The sequence below is a fragment of the Apiospora hydei genome (genome assembly GCF_038363865.1).
Source record: "Apiospora hydei strain CBS 114990 chromosome Unknown utg000006l_segment0_segment0, whole genome shotgun sequence".
Lineage (NCBI taxonomy): Eukaryota > Fungi > Ascomycota > Sordariomycetes > Amphisphaeriales > Apiosporaceae > Apiospora > Apiospora hydei.
In genome coordinates, this window is record NW_027117365.1 from 3846389 (window position 1) to 3874327 (window position 27939).

The following is a 27939-nucleotide window of genomic DNA, read 5'->3' on the forward strand; positions in this document are numbered from 1 at the left end:
TCGACTCTCTTCCAATTCAATACCCAATGGCCTGTATTTTTAGTGAAGCTTTACGTATATAAATGAGCATGACGGTACCTGGGCAAATTTTCTGGTTGCTAGGATCCCCTGGGTTAAGAGTAGACTCTTACGATCAACTAATCGCATTTACATACCTGTTTGGCATCTCTATAGTTGAACGCTAGGCTCTGAGATGGTACCCTTCCCGGGTTGGCCGAAGTCAGACAACACAATCTCATGTCTTTCCCAGTGATTATAAATCAACGCTGTATTGTAGTCTAAATGTGCGTGGATTGAAGTGGATGACCCTTGGTAAGATACGCTTACGCTACGCTAATGCTTTGAAGAAAGATCCCGATGGCGATACATAGAATTGTCAATCATGCCTTCGTCAACTGATATTGGGCCTGGGCAGCCCCGCAGAGCACACCTGCCCCCGTGATACCCCCATCGTGACAAGGACTCAATGTGACACGGAAGGGAGGCTCGGAGCCGAATTCTTTCCGAAGAATGTCGTCCAGGGAACCTTGGCAGTCCATCAGGTAGTCTTGGAAGTGTTCAATACAGCCTCCGGTGTACCCAACTACTAGATCTTTTAATGTCGCGGCTGATCCATTTGCTCCTGGGTGGTTTTGTTCCGTGCTCTCATGCTCAAGAGACTCCCGCAAAGGTATGTCTCCTGCGCATGCCAGTAAGCCGACAGTGGCAGCTGCGACTATGCCAGCAGCTCTGACTTCGATGGCTTTGGCGATCTTGTAGATCTTGATCGCCATGTCCTCTGTCCACGCAAATCCAGAGTTCGTATCCGTGACGGGAAACTCCACCTCAAGCTTTTCCAGGAGGGCAGAAGGGTTCGGAGGCTTGAAATGGCTCAAGAAAGTCGTAGTAAGCCCAAACCTCTGCTGCAATTTTGTTGGCAGAGCCTCCCCCGCAAACCCTTGATTGTTCAGGTAATCGAGCAGAATGAGTCGGCCGAGCTCTCCTAGATAGCGCCCCGCAGTCATATACTCTAGGGGTTGGAAGCCTGGCACTTCACCGGCTGCGTCTAGTTGCTCATCCCATTTGCTGATGAGCCCAAGAGACCTCAGCGCCGGGGCAGTGCCGTTGATAGACCACTCGGTGTTGACAGCGATTCTTTGCTCGTCCGGGTTGTGCCCATTGAGAATCTCGACCTTAGGAAGCTTGCTAGGATGCAACATGCTTTGGCCCAATGGAATTGTGGCGTTTGAACCAGTTCCGCAGATGAGGCCCATAGCTGCTTTCCGTGACTGGCTCTCTTGGGATTGGTAGACAAACGATACCAGAGTTGAGACCGCATCGTTGGCTATCGCCACGATCCGGATGAGAGGCAGTTCTCTTTCCGACCCTCGCCAGTTTTCGTACCCCTTCAACAGGTGGGAGCCCAGATCTGCCTTGGAGGTGATCGCGAAGCCCTTGCCCATGGACATGAGTTCGGCCTGGGATAAAGTATGCTGGACCATGGGGAAACTGAAGGTGACACCTAATGGCAGTGTAACATCTCGGGGTAAGCCGAACGACTGGCAGCCATCTGCGATAACCTCGGCGATGCATTTGCCTATCCAGGAGAACAACTCATCGGGGTGTTCATTTTTGAGATGGTCAAGGATGGGCCATGACTTTTCCAGCTGTCGACGTAGTCGCACTGGATGCCCATTGCCATTCTGTAACCCCGGCTTGGGCTGGGAAGTGCTGTCTTCTTTACCCAGCAGCTCAACAAACCCAACCCTGAGATTAGTCCCGCCGCTAATATAACGAGGGTCAGCATGCGAGTTTTTGCATCGAAAAAGAAAATATGGAAATACAAAGATTGAGCTAATATGTATAGTGGTTTTCCTTACATGTCAATCGCGAGGTACCTGCAAGACAAGTCAGCCCAAAAACATTTTCATCACGCATACGCACATATATAACGCCAAGGCACCCTCTTTACAAGGGCGAGCCTATGAGATCGAAGGATGACGTACCTCCCCATCTCGCTCCCCTTGGGCGGTCTCAGTATGGACTCGGAGACAGGTGTTGCTAAGAACTGAACAGACGACTCTGCAGCTAGTTGCTTGAAAGTGCAGCACAGCTCTCGTGCCAGCTGGTGAGCGGTCTCGGCATTGAAATCGAGTGGCCGCAAGTAGTCCTCAAAGTCTGGCTCCATGAGGGTTGTATGTTGTATCGGATGACCTCCGAATCGACGGTGGTGGTGGTGGTGGTGAGTGTGGGGTAATCTGCAGTCAGGCCAGTGGCTACAGCAGCCTCCCAAGTAACAAGATGTATGTAGTTGGAATTGGGAGGATGTACTTCGAATGAGGGTGATATGTAAAAGGCGTGGAGATGGACAGTAGATTTTGGGTTTTGGAGAATACGAGGCGATGCGTTGCTTAAGAAGTACTCCTGCAGAACACGAGGTTCTATGCAGGCACCAGAGATGGGAAATGCCAAACCAACGTTTAATATTGGTAGTATCGGTCGTGTGTCCCAGATATAGGGATAAGGAACGTTGCAATTGTCGGCCTGCTAGCGACTATGGAGACCATGGAGACCATGGAGGCGACGGAGCAGACTTGGAAGTATTGGTTGATTGATTAATGTAGGTATTGGTGTAAGTACCTAGGCAAGGTACACGCGCGCAGTCATTGGCATGCGGCATCTGTCAATCAATGCCTGCCTGCACCTTTGTACACCGGATGTCGATGAATCGGTCTATAGTGCAGCCAGCCACATACGTCGATCCTTCACGTCAATACCTTTGTGGCCCATCCTGGATCTTGCAAATTTGACCGGTGATGCCTCCCATCGTTTCAGCTAGACCCTCGTAACGAGTACTGGCTTGTCATGTTGACCCTCGGCTCGTACATGTATCTTGAGCTGGTTTACAGGGAGGGAGAGACGGCCTCGTTCGGTTAATCCAGGCTGCCCGCCACATAGCAGCGCCACATAAGAGCACTGTGTCCAAAATAACCCGCTACATGTAGCCTATCAGATGCCAGCCGGGCCCCCAAGTGCCCAGAGACCGCCTAGCAGTTTGAGACCCGATCAACTGAGCATCCCATATGTAAACTACCAGGGGAGCCGGCTAAGGTTGGAGTACCTGTCTTGCGTGCATTGTATCGTATCATATGCGCCTGTAATTGGTAATTTGTAAACCTACCTCTCATCATCACCATCCTCACTCTTCTGTTGCTGCACTTTGGTATCCATCTGGTATCCATCTGGTATTCAATACATCCCTTGGTACATTATCACCGCAGTGTTTTGTGACATGTGCCATCACTCCATCTAACTAGTTCAAACATCGACATTGTTTACATCCTCACATAAGAACCATGGCTTCGCACATCAGTCTTTCCTCGTGGGACGAGAAGCGACCGACCAGAAGCCGTTCCGCTCGAAGGAACCGTCCCTGGATCATGATTCCCGTCGCGCTCCTCGTGCTCTACACCGTTTACGCCATCCGAAACACCGCTGCGATACCCGCCGCGGACTGGACGCTGTCGCCGCCTACCGCCGCCGACCCGAAGAAGTCGACAGCAGTAGCCGCTACGCCCAACGAGGCGCACACGGCCGGGGCCCTCGTGCCGCTGGAGGCGCACATCATGAGCAAATGTCCCGACGCCAAGGACTGCCTCAAGGAAATGATCCTACCCGCCATGATGCGCGTCTACGAGAAGGTCAACTTCACCCTGTCCTATATCGGGAAAACGACCGAGAACGATGGCGTCGAATGCATGCATGGTCCGGAGGAGTGCATGGGTAACATTATCGAACTGTGCGCGACGCACCTCTACCCGGACCCCAAGATCAATCTTGGTTTCACCATGTGTCTGACTCGCGACTATACGGATATCCCCCAGCGGGAACTAGTCGAGGACTGCGCGCTCGAGCACGGCATCGATTTCGAGAAGTTGGAAAGCTGTGCCGCCCAAGACGACGGCGCGTTTGGGTTGCGCATGCTTAGAGACAGCGTGAGCCGGAGTGCTACGGTAAGTCCATCCTAATTCCCGCAACCTCTGCTGCAGCAACATGCTAACCAGTGTGCTATCATCAATAGGCTGGCGTCACGAAGAGCTGTACCGTCCGGTTGGATGAGGAAATCTACTGCATAAGAGACGGCGGGGGAGTGGACGGATTGCCCGAGCGGCTCCGGAGTCAGTGATCTTATTATTGCTGTGGAGAAGCTTTACGGCCGTTCTTGAGAGGCTCGAATATTTCTGTCCATAAATCCGACTGTTCGCCCACCGTGTAGCATAATGGAACCGTATCCATACCCGTCTCGTCGTCTCCTGTCATGCGCTCTAACTGATCGATCACGCTATCGAGTGCGATCGCTTTGCCCACCGACTGTGTCGAAGTTGCCTCCAAATTGGCGTGCACGATGTGGATGTGTAGATGATAATATGTAGGGTGGTAGTGGAAGAAGAGCTTCAGCTGGTCTTCCTCGATCTGTGGGTAGGTAGCGACCGTCGCGTCGATCGTCTTTGCCCTCATGTGCTTCAGCCAGGAGATGTGCCGCTTCTTGAGGTCTCGCAGACTCCACAGGTCTCGTCGCTCGACAATGGCCAGCAGGTGCAGCGACTCGATGGTCTTGCGGTCCCAATGCAGGTTCGGTAGCAGCAGGAAGCCCTCTTCCCCATCCCGACCCAGCGGTGTCCTGTAGATCACGTCCTCGACCTCTTTGCGCCCCTCGATGATGTTGTAGACCCAGTTCAGGCGGCCTTCTTCCCGACCGACCTGCATGAAGGGACGGACTTTGTCGCGGTAGACCTCGGGGGTCTCGGTCACATAGCGGGAGCCTTGTTTGCTGTGCTTTCGGATGTGCTTCTCGGTGCAGGGGCAGATCAGGTCGATCTTGAAGTCGGCGAACTTGTCTTTGTCCTTGTTGTCGCCTCCGTCCGTAAACACGGGGCTGCCGCTGCCCAGGAACCACGAGTAGATGTCGTTGTTGCCCAGGTTCGTCAGACTGCGCAAGTTGGCCGGCAGAGCGGATAGGTATTCCGGGGCATCGGGGAAGGGCGCGCGCTCGAGGACGAGGAGAGCGGGCTGCGTGTCGATTTTGCCGTAGAGGGCGATGCGCCTACCTCCCTCATCTGCCCAGTATTAGCACATTTTCAAATCTGCGGTGGTGTATTGTATTCGTAGGTTGGGCCAGATGAGTCGAGCAATCCTAGCAGGGTCGCTTACCTTGGTTGAGTACACGCTCGAACTGAAACTTGGGCACGAGGGCCTCCGCCTTGCTCTTCGACTCGTCTGCGGCCATGCTGGGAGGGTTTCTAGGTAGGTATGCTGGCTTGGAGTTAATTCCTCTGTGTGCCTGCTTAGCACAGCTGTGATCGGGACTGCCTCCCCCTCCATGCGATGATAGCCCCGCCAACCCCACCACCGGACACACTGCTTTTCAGGGGTCCCAATCTCGCCCGCTGGGCAGCTTGGAGCATGGTGGGGGCCACTATGCCACTATCTTACATGTAAAGCAGGTAGGACTGACACCTCATCTACCACCCGACATGTAATGCACGTACTACTCCCTACACACCTAATGTAGTGAGATACGGACATGTTGGGAGGTAGCCACTGACATATGTGAAATCCTATCATATAAGTCACGTCTGGTGCCATTGACTTTGTGCTCCTGGATGACTGCATCTGTGTGAGGGAAGACCGTCACCGACTGCCCGCGCTCTTCGGCTGCTTTTGATTTTCCCTAAGCTTATAACATTTATTTTTTAAACCTCATTTAGTAGATATTCTATCCATAAAGTTTACGCAACTAAAAACTCGGGTTTTGAATATAATTTATACGCTATAAAGCCACTCGGTTGCCGCCTGTGCCTACCTACCTAGGTACCTAATAGGGCACTACAAAACAAGCCAGAGCAAATATTCAAACTACCTGCTCTTCCTCCCACGTAACTAAAGACATCCCTTTTCTACGCGTCAATCTATCGTACTCTCAGGTTGCAGGAACTCATCTACGGCACAATGGAAATCCTCCCAGGGCCTCAGCTGCAGAAGCCCCCAAATCAGTTAGAACAAGCGTGGGTTCGGGAGTTCAACTGGCAAGTCAGCCAGCGAGTCAACCGGCAAGAAGCATCGCCATTATTCGACAGGTTACCAACGGAGCTGAGGATTCAGATTTACAAGTACACACTTACGGAGGAACCACTAGTGAATGTTCACCATCACCAATTTGCCGTCCGTTTCGACCACAATGACGAGACACTCACGCCGCGGCCGTCATTTGGGACCCCTTCTGCAACTCGGAATATCGCGGGCTTCGACTGGGTTCGACCTGAAACCCCTTCGGCAATGGTAACATATGCGGGTCTATTGCAAACCTGCAAACGTGTCTATCAAGAATGCGTCAAGTTCGAGATACCATGGACGCAGAGGGAGCACAGGTTCTACTTCTACCGCGGTCTGCCTAGACAGACCGAATCCGAAGCCCAGGCTCGTTTCGAGCGCTTCTTCTCAACGACATCACTCGGATGGTCGCTTGTGCCAGACCGAAGACATCGGGATATGGTGAGCGAAAATAGCCCGTGGGAGTTGCTTCCAAGTATACTGACGACCCTCCTCTAGATACGAGCTATCAGAGTGTTCCCTCAAATGTATTGGCTGGAAGACAAACGCCACAACAACCTCATTTGGGTTGTCTCGAATACCGACTGGTTTTCCAACGTGGAAACCTTCCGAATGACTTTCAGACGAGGTGACTGGTGGTATTGGGAGCGTAACGAGGCCTTGAAGATCAACCCGTTCCGCAATGGGGGCCGGAAACAGCAGATGCACCAAGATATGGTCACGACGCAGCAGGGTGGCCAAGTACCTTTCGCGGACAAAGCGTGGGGTCTCGCTTTTGAGAAAATGCCCAGGCTCAGATCGCTCATCATCGACTTCGAGACGAACAAGGACAAGAGGCAGGAGATGGAGGAGATAGTAAAGTGGGCGCAGAAATGGAAGTTCCCCGCTGCTGCTACCTCTGGAGAATCTGCCAGGCATTTCAGTGCTGAGAACAACCCAGTCGAGAAGATGAGCTGGCAGGGAATGACCTACCATTGGAGTGATCGTTGCATTGGGTGCCACAAAGGTCGTTGGCAACCAATCAATCCAGACTGTCCAGACTGTAACGAGGAAAAGCAGCTGACGGGTTGGGGGTATGGGCCCCGGCTGCTGGTATGGACGCTTTCTTGGTCTTCAGTTCCTAAGAGTTGAAAAGGGGTGTTACTTCATTGCATTATTGTTAGGGAGGCTGTTTGTCCCAGAGAACCACATTCATTAAGGAGACACCAGTGGCACCCTTGCATAGCACATATCCTATGTATGTAGGGTAGCTTAAGCAACGCAAGGAAGCTTGAGAATATTATACTATACGGTCTTTCATGCCTGGGCCGCACTTGAAATAACCCGAAGTAACTCGGACTTTGGGCCTTCGCTGCAAAAGGGGCTATGGTCACTTTCGATCTCGACAATTTTGCAGCCCGATGCCTGAGCTAACGCTTTTTGTGCCGGGACGGGGAAGACGTTGTCCTTGGTGCAAACTACGTAGGTTTTCGGGACAGTGATGTCGCCTGCCACGAAATGTGCAGACGCGTTCTTGCTTGCCTTGCTCTGGTGCACCAGCCAGCGTCCCATCTCGTCTCTCTCGGCTTTGGGGAGGAGGTTGTAGAACTGGTCTCCCGCGCTCTCGGCGACAAGCTTGTAGTGTGGCCCCTGACATTCGAATCACGGGCGTATCAGCATACGGGGATTGATAAAGAAAGTCATGAGCCAAGGACGAGCGGCGCAACTGAAGAATACATATTTTCCCCCCTTTATATCGTAGCTAAATGTATTCAAGGACTGATCCCAGGCGGCGCATGGCTGAGCAGGTATATGATGGACAGCGATCAGACTCACCTCGGGATAGTAAAGACCTTTCACATTGTCTTCCCCCGCCGACGAAATCGATGATGCTCATGCCCTTCTCGGGGAATGCAAAGGCCGAGATATACACGACGGCCTTGATGCCGCCCGGGAGACCGCGCGTGTTACGGTCCACTACCGTCTGGTTCTCGGCGGCGGCGCTGCCCGCGACGCCGCCTTGCGAATGGCACACCAGCACAGCCTGGCGTCCCGCGTCCAGGAGCGGCAGCAAGGTGCTGTGGATCTGCCGCACGTCGTCGAGGTAGGTCTTGCCTGTGACGCTGTCGTCGGACCCCGTCGTGGGCAGCGCCGGCGCCAGCACCGTGTAGTTGTGGGGCGGGGCCTGGAGCGCGCCGACGAGGGGCTGGTAGAAGACGGGCGGGTGGAAGGCGCCGTGGACGATGACGATGACGGGGGACGATGCAGAGGAAGAGGACGAGGCTGGCATGGTGAGCTGTAATGGGATATCTACGCGGGTATGCTGCGTGTAGTTGTTGATACTATTTCAATCGTCTCTTTTGATAACTCACGTACTTTATGTATATAGTAAGATACGACCTCCCTCACTCTACCCCACCGTCGCTTATTTCATTCGAGACAAGACATCCTTACATCAATACCCCCCGCAACCTTATATGAGCCATAATACCTGACCAAGAGTCAAGGGTCGGGGATACAGTTCTGATTTCACCTAAAGACTGAGATTCCAGCTTGAGCCAGGCCTTCTTATGGCTTCTAGACTGTCGGCCGCAATCCCCCCAGTACATACACAGGTACAACGTAGATGTAGATACCTCCTATGATGTTTGGTGTTCTACAGTATTCAGCAAATGTGCATGTATTCGAAACGCATGTAGACTCTGGTGGCGAAGGGGGTCGACTGTATGACGTCAGACCCCCGTATGGGGAATTTTCTTTCGCATGCTACATCTTTGCGCTTGGGCATCGGCCTTGTGGATGGGGGAAAAGATTACCTACCACGTTGGATCAGACGATGATGACTGGGCACCACAAGACTAGTACAACCTCGCCAAGTCTCTTCACAAGGCTGAATACATGCGGATTGATTTACATTTTCTATCAATCGTGAATGTTTAGGCCTCTGGTTGAGGGTCACAGCAACGGAAAAGATGGGAAAGTCACGCAGCGGCCAATAAGCACCAGCATGCATTCGAGGATGGGATTTCGCGTACATGCCGATACGCCGAGACACACAGGGTTTTTTTTTTACTCTCCTAGATTGGCCTCCAGGCTGCCAGGTGCTGCCCTCTGTGGGCTGGACGGGCTGGACAGAGCCCAGGCAAAGCCCAGGTCAAGCCCAATGCTACCTAACTCCATCTAGCAGCAGCACCTAGCAAGCACTATCGAGATCCTAGGCGATGGCCGATTTGGCGCACTAGGAAGTAGGTAATAGAGAAAGCTACATGTACATAATGGGAGGAAACACTGCTAGCATGGGTTTTGTTCCAGGGCACCAAGGCATTCAGCGCCCGCACTGCGCACCAGAACCTGCCGCAACTGAGCCCTCGAGCCCATGACCGAAAAAAAACCCACTTTGCTTCTCTCATCCTCTCATCCTGCGGGTATGGTCGTAGGTACATAATATAGCACGCGGGAAACATGTAGCCCGGAAACCCGCCTTTGCCACTCACTGCCTTCCGCCGCTTGATTTGGTAATCCTGCTCGAGTTCCAAGCTTGGTTGCTTCTGCCTGCCAACAGAATAGCATGATTACTACTGTACATACCATACCCCATACTCCAGCGCCTCAGCTGTCATCTCTCGGTTGCCTTCGCCGAGGTTTTGGCAGTGCAGCACTTACTTGCACGTTGCCAACACCTCCAGCTTCTTCATCCAGGCGCGCCACGCTGTTCCAGATGAATGAATGCACATGTGCTTGCTCCGTTCTGCTCTGCCCTGCCGCGATAGCTGTGGGTTCCTTCTCAATTTTAGGGACCGCCAACTCTATGATCGGCACCGTGCCTCACAACTGCCCATCTGTCCCTCACCGTAGCTTGGTGCTGTCGCTATGACGGTAGTAGCCAGGGCCAGTGTGACTGAAGCCGCCCGGGAGCGAGAGACTTTCAGGTCAGAAACGAGCCCTGGTCTTTGTTGACCTTTTTCTCACACTTTACCACAGCAAAGATAGCTGATACGTCCTGACAGATATGATCCAGACCTACGGCTGCATAGTATTCCGAATGACACGGGCAGTCAACTCTCGAACTCAGAGTTACGAACAGCCACGGACCCTATTCTGACATCTTTTGCTCAGCTCGTGGCGTGCCGTGTCAACGCTACTCGCGTCTTCATATCGCTTTTTGACCAGCACCGCCAGTATGTTATCGCAGAGGCCACGGCGACATTGCCGTTATCGCCTAGTCTTGACCACACCCACAGGGGCCAGGATGAGCTGCTTCTCTGCGGGACCTCTATCCCCAGAGCCGAAGGCATCTGTGGCCGCGTTCTCGATGCTGGGGATGTAGAGGATGAACATGGAACCATCGCCCTTCCAGTCATAGTGATTCCCGACATTCATTCAGACACGGGGATTGCTGCCAACCCCTACTGCAGCTCTGGCAAGGTCGGCCGCACTTATGCCGGGGTTCCCATCCGGTCTCGAAACGGGATCAACATTGGAGTTTTGAGTCTTTTCAAAGAGTCACCTCTCCCCGCAGACGGCTGGGATGTCGTTCATTCCCAAATCCTACGCGATATGTCCCGTTGTATCGTGGAGCATTTGCGCTCCAAACGGGCTCGCATATCAAGTCAGCGTGCGCAGAGAATGGCACGCGCGATAGGGTCCTTTGTGGAGAATAGATCGACACTCCCCTATCGGGAATTTGGAGGGGCTGCCGAGTTCCCAGAAGAAGAAACGACGGGAGAAGGCGCATTGAATACAAAACAGCAGGCCAAGGATCGTGACGTGGCACCCCCCTCGACGAGGACCAAGTGTTGCATGATGGCTTCTTCTCGGCCAAACTCAGCCATGAGCCGGGCCAGCTCTCAGAAAACATGGGCTCAAGCTTGGGCGATCTGAATTCCCGCGGGGGAGACTCGCCAAATTCGGCCGCATCGGTGCAAGCGAGTGGTGCGCAGACGCCCAAGTCAGACACATCAGCGTCTCCCGAGGATACAAACACAGTCGAAGAAATCTTCTCCCGAGCTGCAAATATCCTTCGTGAAGCTATCGAGACTGAGGGTGTGGTGTTTCTTGATGCCGTACCGAAGGCTTTTGGCAGTTTGACGAAGGAGGTCGAGTCTCCAGAAAAGTTGCCGCCGTCATCGCCTAATTCTGTGGACTTATCCAGCGGCGATGAAACAAGGTCTGGAAATACAACGAGCGGTGACACCGGTGCCTACGCAGACATCTTGGCGTTTTCTACTTCCGATATCTCTAGTATTAACAGGGATACGCCCTCGCCACTTACCTATCTTCTATCAACCAAGATTTTGAGGGCTATTGTACAAAAGTATCCTACAGGAGCAATCTTGAACTTTGACGAGGATGGCGCTATTCAGACATCCGATCCCTCGACCGATGACCAAAACAGCACATCAACGGAACGACAGCAGGACTATGCACATTCCAACCCTCGACTTCTACGAGGTCAGTCGCGTAATCGCCAGGGCTCGCAATGGAAACAAACTCCAGAGGAAGGATTACCCAAGGTCTTTAGCGGAGCTCGCAGCGTCGCCTTTGTGCCAGTATGGGATGCGAAAAAGGGGAGATGTATTGCAGGAGGATTCGCTTATACCCGTACGCCTGCGAGAGTTCTTACACGCACCGGGGAGCTCAGCTACTTCCGAGCGTTCGCGATGATTATTATGTCGGAAATCCACCGACTGGAGATATCCCTAGCCAACAAATCCCAATCGGATGTTCTAAGTTCACTTTCCCATGAACTGCGATCACCGCTCCACGGAATGGTTCTTGGCGTTGAGCTCTTGACGGATACATCCTTGGACGCGTTTCAGGGAAACGTCCTACACACAATAGAGACGTGTGGACGCACACTGGCCGATACCATTGACCATCTACTTTATTTCTCCAAGGTAAATAATTATGTTGGTCCCGACAAACGGCCGGACCAAGGGGCGCGAGGTCTACGTTTAGGGACCTGGCCTAATCTGGAGGCTGGAATGAAGAGTATCTACATGAATGTTCAGCTCGACTCCTTGGTGGAAGAAGTGGTTGAAAGCGTGTTTGCTGGTTTCAACTTCTTCATGCTCTCTGCCGGGCAGATTCAGCGCGATACCCGCCAAGCCGGGGAAGATGTCGAGGCAGTACGCCGCAGTGACCGGAGACAGGCCATGGAAGAAATCGAGCACACCAGACGAGGCGTCGAGGAATTCCCAGAGGGTCTACCCGGGGGTTACGCTGTGCCGCTTCTTGTCGATCTGGATATCGACCCGGCAGTCTCTCATTACTTCCGAACCATCCCTGGTGGGGTTCGAAGAATCATCATGAATCTGCTTGGGAACGCACTCAAGTATACCAGCTCCGGATCTATAAGGGTTACTCTTTCACAAGAGTGGGGTCGTACCAAACGAATGCGATGCAGTGGTCAACTTGTTAAGTTGGCCGTGGCAGATACGGGGAGAGGTATCACGCACGAATTCCTTCGTGAAAATCTGTATCAAGCCTTTGCACAGGAAGACCGGCTCGCTCCTGGCCTCGGCCTTGGCCTCAATGTAGTCAAGAAGGTTGCAAACTCGCTTGGTGGCAGAGTCACGGTGGACAGCGAGGCAGGAATAGGCACGACGGTAACAGTGCTGATGCCCCTAAAGCCGGTCACTCCTGGCGACTCGACCAGCACGACGGAGGAGGAAGAGGCTGAGTTGACCTTCTTCGCAAACCAAAGAAGGGAGCTCAAGGGACTGCGCATCTGTCTGGTCGGGTTCGATAGACCGCTACGCCTTCCTCAGCGCTACAAGGGCTCAGCTGAGGTGAAAACATCACCCCAGTCTGTCTGGAAAACATGTCGGAACTGGTTGCAAATGGAGGTGGTATCGACAGCCGAAGCCACAGAATTCGTGCCCGATCTGATCCTCTGTGAGGATTCAGCGACGTCTAATGCTTACATGTCAAGTCCGGAATCCTTGAAGGCACCCGTTGTGGTAATATGCGCCGACGTGCCAACGGCGTTTCGGCGATCTTCCGAGAACGGCGCTACATCTGCCTGTCATTCTATGGACTTTGTCTCTCAGCCGTATGTTCTCTCTCTCTCTCTCTCTCTCTCTCTCTCTGTTTCTATATCCAATACCCCTGCATTAGTGATTTAATTTGAGACACTGACACTGACCTGTTCACTATAGGTGTGGGCCTCGCAAGCTTGCCAAAGTTTTATTGGCTGCCGTGAAGCGCTGGGTTGAGCACCAAGATACTGTAACACCACGGCCAGGGCCGGCATCTTTGCTTACCTTGAATCTTCCTCCGATGCGGCACAGCCTTGGCGCTAGGGGCAATCAATCTCGAGCTTCGAACAGGAGCGAGGCCAGTTCCAGAGATACTAGACGATCCCACGGGATGTCCGAGGACGGCCAACCTTCCGCAAACGGCGACGGGTCTCTCCCCGAATCTCCTCGACCCGAGGCACGGTCTCAGGATGCACAGCCTAGCAACTCTTCAGGTCCGGATGAAGCTGAGCCACCACCAAAATTCCTGCTCGTCGACGACAATCCCATAAACCTGAGGATTCTGGCTGCTTATATGAAGAAATTGAATCTGACGTTTGCCCTGGCGAACGATGGGCAAGAAGCCGTGGACAAGGTTTTGGAACTTCCTGGGCAAATTGCATGTATATTCATGGACATCAACATGCCTCGTCTGGATGGGCTGCAAGCGACACGGCAGATCCGCAACTTCGAGCAGACGCATGGACACGCACAGTCGACCATTATTGCGTTGTCCGGGCTTGCATCCTCGAGTGTGCAGCAAGAAGCGTTCCAGAGCGGCATCGAGCTATTCCTCACCAAGCCGGTGAAGTTGAAAGAAATTAGGGAAATTCTTACGGCTCGGGGTCTGTTATGAGGTGGTTTTCGGCGGTGGAATTGTTTTCTTCCTTTCCTTCTTCTTTTGCAATAAGCGCACACGCACCACGGCGATGGTTTTGAGATTGCCCACGATATCACTTAGAAGGGCTGTTCTTGGCAACGGCACACACACGAACATGGATGAAGAATGAAAACTTGGTTAAGCCGCCAGCTTTATGCAAACTCGCATAGGGGTCCTCTGTTGGCAGAAATGAGCGGGAACGGCAACTTGGACGGTGCATGTGTGTGTGTGTGTGTGTATATTACTTGACTCACCTCACTTGCTGGCCAAAAGGGAAGGTGGCTCTAGCTTATAGAGACAGAGACCTATGATAGACCAAGTGATAGGCGCTTAAGAGGAGAAGACAGCTACTGTGCTGTTGTTTGCAGCAAGCTCTTTCGTCTATAATGATTGTTGCCCCAGCCTCTCTGGCGATTCAATGCAATTGCGGGGGGACTTGGCAGTGAATTAATTCCCACTGGCCCAAGACGCCTGCTACTAATTGGTGCGCGGCTGCATTCACTACTACGGCGGTGGGTCGAGCCAAGAGTGGGGCCTGCAAGGCCGACAGAAACTTTCTGAGAATTGACGGCTTTTTAGCTCGAGAGGACGAGAGCTCCCCACTCATTATCCAAAAAGAATATTTTGTTCGCGACCGACGGGCAACCTGCCGTTCTCTGCCCTCTACTCCCTCAACCTAGCAACGACAACAAACAATCCCACTCAAGAGACCAGAGACCCCGAGCCGATAGAAACTGCTCCGGACTGGGAAAAATCTCAGAATCGTGCAAAACCAAGCCACTGGTAAGTTCTGCTGTCGATCCCTTACCTGCCTGCCTGCCTGCCTGCTCGCCTGCCTGCTTCTTTCGGCTCCGGACGAGTCACACCGCGTATGAGTAGCATGCCCCGCGCATCCAATCATTCTTGTTCTTTTCATCCCAGTCCTTTGGATTGAGCCTCGAGAAGACTTGGACAAGCCATTTCTCACTGAGACCTTGGACACCCGATTTGCGGCATTCGCCAACTCGTCGTTCTTGCTCCTGGTGAAAAAGCCCACCATCGCGTCGCATCCCAGATTCCACACCCCACCATTGTCCTGTCTTGCTTCGACTACTTCAACTGCCATCGAGTCCTACTATTGTAATTAATAAAGCGTGACCATAGTCTCTGCAACGTCAAGGTCGACATCATGTCTGACCAGGATACCAAGCCTCTCGAGGCCAGCACTGCTGCTGCCCCCGTAGAGTCTACCGAAGCTGCCCCTGCCCCTGCCGCGGAGCCTGCTGTCAACGCCGAAGAAACCAGTGCCATGGATGAGGACGTCAAGCCTGCTGCCACCGAGGCCAATGGAGACAAGACAAGCGTCGTCTCGGTTCTCAACCCTCCCAAGAACATGCTGAGGGTCAAGCGCGACCTGGGTGCGCAGGACGGCAAGACCAAAGCGAACAAATTCGACCCAACCGTGATGGAGGAAACCTCGGACCCAGTTCAGATCCGATCGCAGGTAGGTTCCCTACGTCTCCTCAAACACACTTCTATAGATTCTGACCCTGCTGAATCCAGGTCCATTTCTACTTTAGCGATAGCAACCTGGCGTCGGACAAGTTCATGCGCGAGCAGACCGGAGGTGCCGAGAACAAGGCTATCCCCTTGGCCACCATCACTTCCTTCAAGCGTATGCGCCGTTTCCAACCGCCCTCGGCCGTCATTACTGCCCTGAAGGAGAGCAACTTCATCGTGATTGAAGGCGAGGAGGGCAAAGAGACTATCCGCCGGCAGAAGGCATGGGACCCGACCAAGACCGCCAAAACTGAGGAACGCAGCGTGTATGTCAAGGGTTTCGGCAACGAGATCCCTTCGACTCAATTCGATATCGAGGCATTCTTCACCCAGTACGGCGAGATCCATTCGGTTCGTCTTCGACGTGGTGACGATGGTGGTTTCAAGGGCTCCGTCTTTGTCGAGTGGGCTGACCAGGAGACGGCCGAGAAATTCATGGCTCTCGACCCCAAGCCTACTTGGAAGGAGCACGATCTGTTGATTATGTGGAAGGCCGAGTACACAAAGCAGAAGAACGATGCCATCAGGGAAGGCAAGATCCAACCCAAGAACAACCATGGCAAGCCTTTCCAGCGCGGCCGGGGCCGAGGAGGCTTCCGCGGCAACCAGCGCGAAGGTGCCGATTCTAATGACTGGAAGAAGCGCCGGGATGAGGACCAGAAGCGCGGTTTTGGTGGGGACCGCCGCGATAGTCGCGACCAGCGCGGGCGCGGTCGTGGCCGCGGCCGAGGCGGTCGAGGCCGGGGCGATCACCGCGGTGGTCGCGGTCGGGATCAGGCGGAAGAGCAGCAAGAAAAGAAGGAGCCTGTCAAGGCCACCAACGAGAATGGCGAGCTCCCAGCTCCCAAGATTAACATCGGCGGCGATGCCAACGGCAAGCGCGCCAGAGACGACGGTGCTGAGAACGATCGCCCAGCAAAGAAGGTTGATACCAAGGAAGCTGCTGCAGAGACTTCATGAGTGGATTTATCATGCTGCGATAATTCTCCAGAAATCCTGTCTTGCTAGACAGTAGCGGTTACTCATCACCCCGTCTTGTGTTTTGCTTCCCAGACGTGGGTCGACTTGTGTGATTATAACAAGAGGGAGGTTACGTCTTATGATACCATAAAAAAAGTCCCCATCTTCGGATACATACGTCTTTCCGATGCCTGCACGATGGGAATCCCCGGCTCTGTGCCGGAAGGGACAATCAGCGGTCACTGGCGTTTTTGGCTGTTTGCTTTCCTTGGTCAATAGAAACTTTTTACGAACAAAACAATGTATTTCACGCAGAGCCCCGTAGCAATCACATGTGACAACTCATGTAAAAAAAAAAAGGTAACTGCTACGACAGTTGTCGAATTGTATGTTTCATGCAGGTAATGGCGTTTGAATCGAGAGTTTGGCCCCAAGGGTAACAGACGTTTGTTAGGTAATTGTTGGTATTGTGTACATTTTTTGTCATAACACGTAATATTAGGTCAGACACATGCATAGCCTATTGTTTTTCTCTAGTCTTATTATCTACATATACCCTCTCACTCAGCGCCCCCCAGCCGCGAACGGGCTCTGCTTGCGCAGGGTCTCGCCATAGTACCACAGCAGCACGGGGCTGGGCCAGCCGATGACGATGCCGAGGAAAGCAAGTAAAGAGTTGCCCCAGCCGAGGCCGAGGCGGTCGTAGAGGTCGGAGGCGAAAAGGGGGAATCCGAAGCCGGCCAGCGAGCGCATGACGGTGGCGGCGCCGACGGCGCTGGCGGCGTAGCGCGTGTACGTGTCGACGAGGAAGCCCTGGACGCACTGGAAGCCGATGATGGTGCCGATGCAGAAGAGGCAGGCACCGATGTTGGGGCCGATCCAGTGAGTCTTGTACTCGGCGGTCCAGCCGTAGATGAACAGGCCCACGGGGATGAGGATGGCGCCGGGGACCATCATCGGGACGCGGTACTCGGGGCGGCCGACGCCGGAGCCCCCATTGCGAGCGCTGCGCCGCTTCAGCGCGGCGTAGATGCGGTCCTGCAGCGGGGCGCAGACCTGGGCGCCCAGGAAGAAGCCCAAGCCGAGCGAGATGTAGTTGAGGCCGCCGATGCCGAGGGACTCGCCGTAGCCGCCCTCCGATACGGGGCCAGAGAACAGGGACGGGAACGAGACAAGGACGATGTACATGAGGCCGTACAGGTACATCATATAGAGCGCCAGGACCTGGATGATGACCTGGGTCGCCAGCAGACGGAAGGGCCGGGCCACGGCGGTGCGCAGCGTCCGGGCTACGGTGCGGTCGGGGTCGTCGTAGGGGGTGTGCAGCTCCGTGTTGCCCGTCTCTTTGACGAGGCGTTGGCGCTTCCGCTTAAGAAGCACGGGCGCATACGTCTCGCGCAGGAAGACGAGGCCTAGTAGCTGGATGACAGCGTCGGCGATGGTGGTGGCCCAGAAGGACCAGCGCCAGGTCGTATTCTCGGTGATGAAAGCGCCAGCTATGGAAATGTAAGTAGAGATCGGCATTAGCCCGGTTACGACATCAAGTGACAAGTTGGGGATAGGAAACGGGGTAGGTGTCGTCGTACCTATAGGTCCGATAGCCGGGCCAAGGAGTGGCATTAAGGAGTAGATAGACATGGCCTTGCCACGCTGCTCTGCCGTGAACAGGTCGGCCAAGACACCGCCGCCGATAGCTAGAGGTGCCGAACCGCCCAGACCAGCTAGGAGGCGGAAAATGATCAACTGTGCCTTCGTCCTCGCGAGGCCGCAGCCCAGATTAAAGCAAAGATAAAGGAGGTTTGTGATTTGTAGGACCACGATACGGCCAAATAATTCGGATAGGGGTCCCCACCTACCGAGTTGTGCCTAGTCAGCTTACAAATACCAGTCTTAAATTACGAGGTAACAATAGATATATATTGATTAGCACGTCCATAAGAGCACAGAGACTTACACTAAAGGCCCAATGGCGTAAGCGAGGATGAAAATGGAGAGAATGAGAGCCTGTTGGGTGCCGGGCGGCACGTCCAGCTCCTTGCCGATAACACCCAAGGAGGGTGCCACGAGGGACGAGGACAGCGGCGACATGAGGGTAAAGCACGAGACGATGAATACAGCCCGCCACTTCTTGGGGTAGGCCCAGTTCTTGGGGTTGGCGGGGTCGTCGCGTCCCGTCCAGGTGACCAGGTGAGGGTCGTTAGGGTTGAGCGCGGTGCTGGCCCTGGTCTTCTCTTCTTCCAGAGGAGCGCCGCCGCCGCCGCCGCCATCGCCGCTGATCTCGACGTCGTGCCGGCTCTCGATACCGTCGTAGACCTCTGACACAACCCGGGACAGCGGGGGCTCGGATCCCCTGGTGGGAACGCGGCTGGCTGATGGCGGAATGGGGTTGACGCTCAGGGAGGAGGAAGAGACGGAGGCGTAGGTGGTCGATCCATCACCGTCGTCGACGTCGTCCTTGTCAGGCCGCTTCTTCTCGACGCTGCCACTACTCCGGGTTTTCGTATTGGCGTCTGAGTTTGCGAAGTCGGTCACTTCGCTGTTGTCGCCCTGGCCCGGCTCCGGCTCCGTAGGACGGGGTTGCGCCATGGCCACTCGGTGTCTCGGTACAAGACTCTTTCTTGTTTATAGTGCAGCCAATCAGAAGCAAGCTGCACAGACAAATAGGGAAATGTGCTCTTGGCAAAAGCAAACGGTTGAGCAGGGAAGTAGTATAGTGTTTATATATTAAAGGGAAGCAGGCTAGGGTAGGCACTGTCTGGATAGGATATTTAAACTGTCTGGGGCAAGGACTTGGATGTGTAGGAACAGCCGAGGCGGTGATGCATTCACTCAATGAACGGGTGGCGGAAGTAGAAGAACCCCCTGGCTGGCCCCAACAAAACCCGTTGTCAGTATGGAGTTGGCATGGTAGCAGTAGCAGTAGCAGTAGCCCAAGGAGCCAGGAGCCATGTGTAGGCCCGGTTTTTGTCCGGGACTTGGACACCTTGGATCTGACTGGACGGAAAGAGCTTGTTTGATTACCCTCCAGTAGGCGTCGGGACCGTACGCGCATGTCGGCGGTGGCTGGGTCTCGGGGCCATCTTTCGCGTAGCGAGGGCACAGCTTAATGCCGAGGGTCGAGTCTTATGAGTAAGTCGAGAGTCGCAGCTAGTGGCATTAGTAATACGAGTGAGTGCCCAGGGGTCGGAGATAGAGATACTGCACAAGATGTTTGGTCGAGGGAGAAGCCAATGGATCTGATCTGATAACAGCAAGTACCGTGGTATGCAGACCGACTCGATGCATGCTACTGTACATGAGCATGCGATGCGGCTTGGCGACTCCATCTCAAGATCGCTGTGATGTGTTCCGAGTGGATGGGTCTGGGTCTGTCTGTCGGTGGAGATGGGATGGATGGGGAAGCATTCAATGTTGAATTCCAGTCCTGTCTGTACTTACCGCTAAAGCCGTGTTGAAGCCGGGCCTCTCAACCCTGCACGTCCATCATCTCAAATTCTCAAGTGGATACAGCTCCTAGCCTGTAGCGGTAGAAGTTCTGCCATCACGTCACAAAGTCAAAAACAACTGGTCAGCAAGTGCCAAGCACCCTGGCACCTGCAGTTCGTTGCTCGGAAGCCGCTACCGCGCTTGAATGCTTAAATCACTTAAACATGGCCCCGAACAGGTCAACTGGCCAACTCTTAGGTAACCAGGTGGGGAGGAGCCGAGTCCGGCGATCAACCCTATCGGCTGGACGCTTCCGAATCTCACGTGTCTGTCTCTGTTGGCACACTCGGGGTCACTATTACCTAGTCTTATCGCAAACTTCTTCCCGGCCACTAACATACCAGGGGACATAAAGCAAACCGGATTTCACAATGGCGTATACACATAGGTGCGCAAGGCAAGGCAACGAATGAGCTTTTGAGCATATCCTCCTCCTCCGTATATATATACTCAAGCAGAAACCCGTCTCGAGTTCCATTTCCCTTCAGCCTCCATTCTCATTGTCACAGTCAAATCAGCGTTCACTTTGTCCTCGCTATCGATTTGACCGATAAAACGCCCCCCAAAGAATGTGCAATGCCTCTTTGCCCCTGCTGGCACAAGCCTCGAGCAATTAGCAGCAAGTAGGGGTGCCTCCGTGCTGAGTGTTTCCGATGTCGTATCGGATATTCGTATCGTTCTCTCCGCCGCAAGGGCCGTTGCCGTAGACCTGGATCTGGCTGTTGTCGGCATGGCCGGCAATGGCCTCATTGAGCCAAGCCCAAACGTCGAGGTTTCCGACCCTGCAGTTTGGGAAGAGAAAAATGTCAGCCTCAATGTTATCTAATCTGGTGCGGCTTTCCCAGAAGATCTTGGCAAAGGAGGTACTTGTAGAAGAAAGGATGTATGGCGGGGGGTTTTGGTCACCAGGAGAGGGGGCAATGACAGCAAGTGTGACTTCGTTTTTCTGACATGGAAGAGCGAAAGAAAGAGAAACCCATCGTCGAGATGATAGCCACCAAGAAAAATTCAAGAAGATGGCAGCAGAAAACAAGAATAGGGCAAACAGAATAAAAGAGAAAATGACTTACTTCAGCTCCTGGTCAGCTCCGTCCCATCGGAAAGCAGAGAACTTGCAGGTGCCAACGGCGGCCAGCGTGTACAAGGCGTGCCAGCTGGTGGCGCTCCAGTAACCGAGCTTATTGTCGACGGCATCCATAAGGGCCTGGCAGTCGCCCAGTGTGGCGGCCGGGACCGAGTTGGCGTCGGTGAACATGGAGGACATCTCGACGGGGCAGTTGGCCACGGGCGAGTCCTCCGGGGTGAACGGGACATTGGCGGGAGGGGCCGGGTCACGGCCGGCGAGAAGAGCAACAGCATCGGTGGAGTCGGTGGTGGGGACAAAGTCGGAGCGGAGGTAGAAGACGTCCTTGCTGCCGTCCGGTTTGGTGATCTCGTGCGAGGTGTAGCCGGGCTTGGTGGGGAGAACAACGCCCAGGACAGTGGCGACCAAGGCCAAAGGGAGCGACAATGTTGAAGATCAGCTTCATCTTGTCGATTGGTCTTACTTGTGCTGGCTTGAATTTGTTGAATGAATGAATGAATGCGTGTTGGGGAACAGCTCGTAAAGAACGGATAATGTGCTTGGATGTGGAGAAGCAAAAGATCCGAGCAAGGGATTAAGAGGTGATGGATCAGATCAGTCGGCAACTCCGGATAGCAAAACGAGCGTGTTGAGGAGAGGTTGACTCCTGGGGGGGAGTGGGAAGTAGTGGTAGTGCTGGTGGCGGTGGTAGTGTCGCGAACTTCAAGACTGATTTATGTACTCGTGGTGGTTGAAGCGGCAGCATTGTTTGGTATAATGTTCGCCTATAAATTCTATCAAGTGGTGAAAAGGCAATTTGATCCACTGCATTCAATTTCAAGCACATACATACTCTGACACATTATCACACGGCACACATTATGGTCATGTTCATCTCACTTTGCCCCTTCAGGAAAGCTTGAATTATTATGGGAAGTTCCTCTTGATCACAGTACATCGTTAATGATCCATAGTTGGTCATAAGAAATCATAAACCTCGCTGAACTCCTTGTCCCCATATGGTATCCTTTTGTAAGCCTGATCCGTCCCATCCGTTCGAAGCATAACATGGCTTACTATAAAACTCTCCGATGGCCGAAGAACTCCATACGCTCGGCAACTTCCCATATATATACTGGGAAATGGTTTGACCCAGAGTTCCGGCTTGATCATTCAAGACCAGGAAGATTGTCCCAAGGGGTCATGGAATTGGTAAGACTCTCAATACTATCGAAATCAAAGCTAGATGCTGGAGGGGATCGCTGGGCATTAGCTGGGTTGCCGGTGCTGTTGGGATTTGCCGTGAACATGAATACAGATGGGTCAGCTGATATTCCGGTATTGTTGTTGTTGGTCGTCCATGTATCAAAGCTGGACTGCCAATTGGCGCCGTCCCTCAAATACCAGTCCGACCCGTCGACGGCGTAAGCCGAGCTTGGTGTCACGTTCCGCGTGGCTGTCCGTGACGGCTGACTCGAGTCACCACTGCTATTGGAGACAGCGGCGTAAGATCGGGCGTAGCTAGGAATTGTGTGACCTAATGCTGGTTGACGCCAAGTCGTACCTGTCACATTGTCTATACTCAAGGCGGCCGGGTTTTTACCGGCTGCGGCGCTTCCGACCGTTTGCATATTCGGCAGTTTACCGAAATCGGTGGACGACGAGGCAAACCCGCCCATCATTTCGGGCGGTATTGTCGAAGCAGACGCCATACGTGAGCCGGGGCCGTTGCCATATGTGACGAGATGCGCAGGGCTGTATTGTTCTTGCTTTGCAGCCGGCGGCGAAGGTGATGCCGTCAAATGGGATTTGGGAGAAGGCACTTCGGATGTGCTGAATGTACCCCATTTCTCGTCAGCTCGCTGCAGCGAATGAGCCGCTTCTTCGGGGAGTTCGACATTCCATTTGCGCACCAAAACACTGAGGATGCTCAGTGTCCGCCTCCCGCAGAGCCAATCCTCGGCGATTTCCTCCAGGTGCTTGATGCCGTGCGTGATATCTCGTTTGGCAGTCTTTTCGGGGAGATTCAGTAAATGAATGGTACAGGCAGAGTGAAGCATGTACACGGCTATGTTGCAAATCTGTCGTAGATTGTAGAGCTTCTTGTACAGCCGCATGAGTTTGGAGATCGCTCCAGCATTGGCTGTGCATATTCTCCGTGGCGACACGTGTGGCGGCAATGGCGATGCATTGGGTGCGTACTTCAGAAATGGCCTGAATAGATGTATGTACTGAAGATGGAAAAACATACTAGAGGCGCATAGTTAGCCGTTCTGAGCATTACATCGTTTTGACTGGTCATCGACTTACTGCATCAAGATTGCGTTGGGCAATTGCCCTTCCTTGGGTTCCAGCTCCTTGGGCAATTCCTTCCGCCAGTCTTCCAGGCGTCTATGCAGTTCGCTAAGTTTCTTGAGCTCCACGGACTTTCCACTCGACCTTCCTATATGACTTGGATGATAGAAGAACAGCAGCAAGTCGCTGCTGATCTCACAGAGCTTCGACAACTGAAGACCTATTGCGCGTGTCCGTGAGGGCTGCCTCGACGTTTCGTCTGAGCCAGCATCGGTATATGGCGACCAGTCTTCGGCATCCTCGTCGGGAAATACGTCGTATTTCGGCACATTGTACGAGTTTTTGGGGAGTTGAGGCAGGCGTCCGAGGTAGTTGGACCAGCATTTATCGAACAAGAAGCAGCCCCAGAAGGTTATTCGTCGCGCGTCCACCTCCTGCTCTGCTAATCGCTCGTTGTCTGTACTGATCCCCCAATGTCAAGATTCAGCCCAAGATCTTGGGCCATTCGGAAGCTCATGCCGCTGTATACCCAGCCTTTGGCCTCCCGTCCGCAGCCAGCCTCTCTGACCGACATCAGAGCCAGGGCCTGGACCGTGGTTAACCGCGGCTTCTCGTACTCGTCGTTCTCCACAATTAGTCGCTTGCATTCCGCGAAAAAGTGGTCTCCTTTGGTCCAGCTGTCGCCGGAGTTGGCGAATGCGCCATCTACATCGGTGAAGTGGCAGCCCAAAGCAAGCATTGCATTAACCAACAAAGAGGAGCAGTATGTGGTTTTGTGGGGGATCCCATGAGGCTTGCCCCTGAAGAAGTCTTGGTAGAAGAGATTCTTCGACAAAGTAGCAAAATAAGGGTAGTGCCAGTTGAAATACATGTTCATTAGATGAACGACGAGTTCCCTATCTTTGGTGACATCGGACCAGCTGGTGATTGGATCTTCGCCGGACGCGTTGCTGTCCTGGGGTTCAGGTTCTGGGTTGTGTGCAGTAGGGTTGCCAAGATAGATCAGATGCGAAGTGCCTCCGATGAAGCGTACTGATCCGTTCTCCAACCGCAACTCCCCCATCTTCCTTGCCAGTTCCCTCTCTCCCTCAATGGGCATTCCTATGGTATAGTCTTCCTCTGTTGGGTTTGCTTCGTCGGGGTTGCTGCCATACTCCTGCTTCAGAATTGACTCGGCCACCATATCCAGGCTGTCGCAAGTGCGGATCTTCTTGACAATCTCGGGGACGTCTTCCTCTTCGGCATTCAGGATTGCCTCTATAAGGATCTGGAGTGTCGAGCTCTGGGCCTTCATGCTGTCGATCTTCTCCCGGTATACGCCTTTCCGCCGATGATCCGAGTTCGGATCGTAGACACACTCGGTGCCATAGACACTGGAGCAAGCCGCACAACTCGGCAAGGCCCCGTCGCATTTACTCTTCCTCTTTCTGCAGGCTATGCAGGCGGTACTGACACAGCGTCGCTTTTGTGCCGCGGTCTCGCCCCCGCGCCTCGACTTCTTCTTGTTCGAGGATGGTGCTGTGCCAGGAACCCCGATGCTGGAGTTACCCAGAGGCTGCGAGGTATGCGACAGGGACGAAGTTGAGCCCTCCATGATGGGCCAATACCTTCTTCGCCAGCCCTAGTTAGTCCGATGTGGGATATATCTGGAGTATTTGGCTCGAGGAATTGGTTGCGACTGGGGCGGTCGGTCGCAGACCAAGGATGATGGAATCGCGTGCGCGGAGCTAAGCTTGGGAAGTAGGGTCAGGGGCCCAGTATCCCAGAGGGTCATCAGCTATCGGCGTCGAAGGGGTATCTCAATCAGCTACTGTCGGCCTCGGATATGCGCTCGATGGCAGGCAAAAAGTCGGTGGCGAATGGCCTCGATATATCATTGTGATGCTAAACAGAATGATGGCTTGCGCAGAGTGTTGGCGAAGAGGCCTGCAAGATGGCTCGAATTGGCTGGCAGGCTGGCTTCGAGAAGGTGGGCGATAGTAGCATGGGGGATGCAGTCAGTGTCAGTGTCAGTGTCAGCGTCTGTGTCTGTGTCTGTGTCGGCCAGTACGGATACCCCTCCGGTTTTAGGTATTGACTTGGAGCGACCTGCCCCGCCCCTCAAGCCACGACAGCCTCAGCTTTGCGGTCGGATGCAATGCGAGAGAGATTATGCCTCGCCTGAGTCGCTCGGCAATTCTAAACCGCCCTAGCAGAAAGTTGCCGGCGGTAAAAGGGGAAACGGACGGTGGTTTGTGGGCTAGAGCAACGTAGAGAATGGGAATGCATGGCGGCAGGCGACGTTACTTGACTCGACCCTCCAAGGCACCAACGGGACGCACAGTTAGATAGAATCGCAGTTCCCGGAGACGGAAACGAAAGCAAGCGCGCCCAAGGACGCGGAAGAGATAAGATCGCCAATGTGGCGCCATCTTTCTGGGCACCGGGGCCAATGAGATTGGGCCAATTGCAAAACGGCAGAGATAAGGAGTTTGGTATTTCCTATTTCCTATTTGATATCTCCCCCAACCGCCCCCCAGACTTTTTCTACCTAAGACCTAAGTAGGTATACTTACATGTATGTATCCTATGCCTTGGAGGAGACCCGGGGAATGTCTGATGACGGCCTCTACCCCATGGAGTGGCATTACATGTGATGCACATCATTCGTCAAGACTTCAATTGGATCGAGGCTTTTTGGTACGCTATGTCCAATTATTTGTTTACATGCATTCAAAATGTCTTGGCGATCCTTCGCTGTTGTCCTGTGCTGTGTATGCCCAATGGATTGGCCGGGGCTTTATCTCGGCTGGCCAAGCACCAATCACAATCCCCTGTTTCCTTTCCCTTGGCGCTGGAGGTCCCTCAAAGCACACACATTCGTCATGATGTAGTAGGCCAACACCCGTTTTGTCATTCGGATTGACGAGAACAACTGTATGTACATGCATTCGATCCTACGCCATGACGCCTACTACTTCGTGTATGCCACCCACAGAATCTGCAACGATCACCGGCGTGGGGGCCGCGGTGGTGGCCGGTAATTGCTCATATATACGGGAGAAGTAGCCCAGCTGGGCTCACTAGGCAAGTGGGGTGGGTGTATAGGTATATACACAAATACTTTATGCATCCTATTTCGAGGAACCCGAGGCACTTGGCCACAGTGCCCTGGGCAAGTCCGTCCTCCCTCTTGATCTTGAACCTACAACACACCCCCGAGCTTCAACCATGATGGTGGGGTAAATGGTCATACCGTTGATGTCCTATCCGCATCGAAGAAGACGGCATTAACCAAGTTCCGGACGGCAGCATCGGTCTTCAGATCAACATTGTATTCTCTGGGATACTTAGCTCGGTACCAAGCCTCTGTCCTCGTCGTAACGAAAGTGAGCACATCCCTGGCCACTACCCTCAAGTCCACCTCGTCCCTGTCGCTCATCATGGCCAAATGAGCGATCTCGGTGTCCAACGGGACCTCATTCGGCGACTTGCGAAGCCCCACACATACGAAGGGTTGATATATGGTCGGATATGCTGTAAAGCTGGAAGGTCGTCATCTCCATCCACTGTGTATCGCTACAGTGTGTCTGGCGGTTAGAACAGGATTGCGTACATATTTGATGGTTTTCCTTGCCAAAGAAGCTATGAGCGCCTTACTCTATAATCCGTTGCCTCTGGCAATCTCCCATATCAATCATCTTCAATACCGGGGTCAGTTGGTGCTCAAGACTCCCGTCGGTGTCAAGGTTGCTAAACATCACTAGGTAGTTTCAAAGAATAGGGTCAGCTGCAGACGTGGCCAGTGGATGGGAAAGCAAACATGAGAAATAGTCCGAACCTACTGTTCTCATCATGAAGATCGGTGTTGCTGATAATATGGGCGTAGTTGTCCCGTTCTACTTCCTCGATCCGTTCCGTGCCACTGGAATACGTGTTTGGCCAAGCCACGGCGATACACATTCGGACCACTATCCGTGTGACAGTTAGCAAGGGCCGCTCAGCAGCATTTTGTTGGCGTCGACAGCTCACAACAGAGGGTGATGCGCCAAATCAGTCTGTTCGGGACTGTTCTGTCGAGCGTCCGGAGCCTTGTTACAAACTGGCGAAAGGTTCCATTCTCGAGGTATTCCAAGTATATCCAGCCCGATGCGATCAGGGTCGCCCCTGTTGGACGTCTGCGCAGTGGATCATCGGCAATCGGTATATTGTTCACAATATGTGCCGCCGCTCGAAGAGCCTATATCAAGGAAAGAAGATGAGCAGCCAACTTAGTATGAAGGAATTGTAGAAGAACGCACATACGCCATTTAGAGAACTGGAAGAGACTCACATCAAGGGCACCGATCTCTGAAATCCAAGTGTCTTCACCGGATGGAGAGTCTTTAGAAAAGGGAACTTTCAATGCAAAACGCTGGGCAGTGCTATCAGCCGCCTGATTATCTTTGATCTTAAAGACACACCCGAAAGCCCCTTCGCCGATTTGCTCCTCATTCTTGTACCTGAAATCGTTGGCGAAGTAAAGCCCGATGTTGTTTGTGAAGCGGCTCCCCATTCTACTTGCACACCCCAAGACAGGTATGATTTTACACCATTACTGTATAGCCAAGGGCCACTCAGAGTTTTCATGCTTCTGTTATTTGCGAGAG

General features: G+C 53.4%; 11 protein-coding genes across 11 annotated transcripts; 4 read left to right on the plus strand and 7 right to left on the minus strand.

Annotated features, from left to right (window-relative positions):
* Window positions 1–380: 380 nt before the first annotated feature.
* PG997_008432 (uncharacterized protein) lies at window positions 381–2167 on the minus strand (the record flags this gene model as incomplete). Its single annotated transcript, XM_066812747.1, has 2 exons — window positions 381–1833; window positions 1986–2167. 2 exons carry the CDS (start codon window positions 2165–2167, stop codon window positions 381–383), a joined length of 1635 nt encoding a protein of 544 aa, XP_066668089.1.
* Window positions 2168–3335: 1168 nt separating this feature from the next.
* On the plus strand, window positions 3336–4165 carry PG997_008433 (uncharacterized protein; the record flags this gene model as incomplete). The annotated part of the gene is made up of 2 exons (XM_066812748.1): window positions 3336–3992; window positions 4061–4165. 2 exons carry the CDS (start codon window positions 3336–3338, stop codon window positions 4163–4165), a joined length of 762 nt encoding a protein of 253 aa, XP_066668090.1.
* Window positions 4166–4170: 5 nt separating this feature from the next.
* On the minus strand, window positions 4171–5266 carry PG997_008434 (HIT-like domain-containing protein; the record flags this gene model as incomplete). Its single annotated transcript, XM_066812749.1, has 2 exons — window positions 4171–5096; window positions 5191–5266. 2 exons carry the CDS (start codon window positions 5264–5266, stop codon window positions 4171–4173), a joined length of 1002 nt encoding a protein of 333 aa, XP_066668091.1.
* A 722-nt stretch (window positions 5267–5988) lies between these two features.
* PG997_008435 (uncharacterized protein) lies at window positions 5989–7221 on the plus strand (the record flags this gene model as incomplete). Its single annotated transcript, XM_066812750.1, has 2 exons — window positions 5989–6531; window positions 6589–7221. 2 exons carry the CDS (start codon window positions 5989–5991, stop codon window positions 7219–7221), a joined length of 1176 nt encoding a protein of 391 aa, XP_066668092.1.
* A 165-nt stretch (window positions 7222–7386) lies between these two features.
* Window positions 7387–8359, minus strand: PG997_008436 (uncharacterized protein; the record flags this gene model as incomplete). Its single annotated transcript, XM_066812751.1, has 2 exons — window positions 7387–7719; window positions 7949–8359. The coding sequence occupies 2 exons, from the start codon at window positions 8357–8359 to the stop codon at window positions 7387–7389; spliced, it is 744 nt and encodes a 247-aa protein (XP_066668093.1).
* Window positions 8360–9939: 1580 nt separating this feature from the next.
* On the plus strand, window positions 9940–13944 carry PG997_008437 (uncharacterized protein; the record flags this gene model as incomplete). Its single annotated transcript, XM_066812752.1, has 4 exons — window positions 9940–9998; window positions 10077–10862; window positions 10937–13123; window positions 13230–13944. The coding sequence occupies 4 exons, from the start codon at window positions 9940–9942 to the stop codon at window positions 13942–13944; spliced, it is 3747 nt and encodes a 1248-aa protein (XP_066668094.1).
* Window positions 13945–15136: 1192 nt separating this feature from the next.
* Window positions 15137–16467, plus strand: PG997_008438 (uncharacterized protein; the record flags this gene model as incomplete). The annotated part of the gene is made up of 2 exons (XM_066812753.1): window positions 15137–15451; window positions 15511–16467. The coding sequence occupies 2 exons, from the start codon at window positions 15137–15139 to the stop codon at window positions 16465–16467; spliced, it is 1272 nt and encodes a 423-aa protein (XP_066668095.1).
* A 564-nt stretch (window positions 16468–17031) lies between these two features.
* PG997_008439 (uncharacterized protein) lies at window positions 17032–19053 on the minus strand (the record flags this gene model as incomplete). Its single annotated transcript, XM_066812754.1, has 3 exons — window positions 17032–17963; window positions 18054–18319; window positions 18422–19053. 3 exons carry the CDS (start codon window positions 19051–19053, stop codon window positions 17032–17034), a joined length of 1830 nt encoding a protein of 609 aa, XP_066668096.1.
* A 1513-nt stretch (window positions 19054–20566) lies between these two features.
* PG997_008440 (uncharacterized protein) lies at window positions 20567–21482 on the minus strand (the record flags this gene model as incomplete). The annotated part of the gene is made up of 3 exons (XM_066812755.1): window positions 20567–20735; window positions 21024–21406; window positions 21462–21482. 3 exons carry the CDS (start codon window positions 21480–21482, stop codon window positions 20567–20569), a joined length of 573 nt encoding a protein of 190 aa, XP_066668097.1.
* A 703-nt stretch (window positions 21483–22185) lies between these two features.
* On the minus strand, window positions 22186–24905 carry PG997_008441 (fungal specific transcription factor; the record flags this gene model as incomplete). Its single annotated transcript, XM_066812756.1, has 3 exons — window positions 22186–23266; window positions 23327–23773; window positions 23884–24905. 3 exons carry the CDS (start codon window positions 24903–24905, stop codon window positions 22186–22188), a joined length of 2550 nt encoding a protein of 849 aa, XP_066668098.1.
* Window positions 24906–26540: 1635 nt separating this feature from the next.
* On the minus strand, window positions 26541–27845 carry PG997_008442 (uncharacterized protein; the record flags this gene model as incomplete). Its single annotated transcript, XM_066812757.1, has 5 exons — window positions 26541–26835; window positions 26951–27053; window positions 27136–27261; window positions 27323–27520; window positions 27596–27845. 5 exons carry the CDS (start codon window positions 27843–27845, stop codon window positions 26541–26543), a joined length of 972 nt encoding a protein of 323 aa, XP_066668099.1.
* Between the last annotated feature and the right edge of the window lie 94 nt (window positions 27846–27939).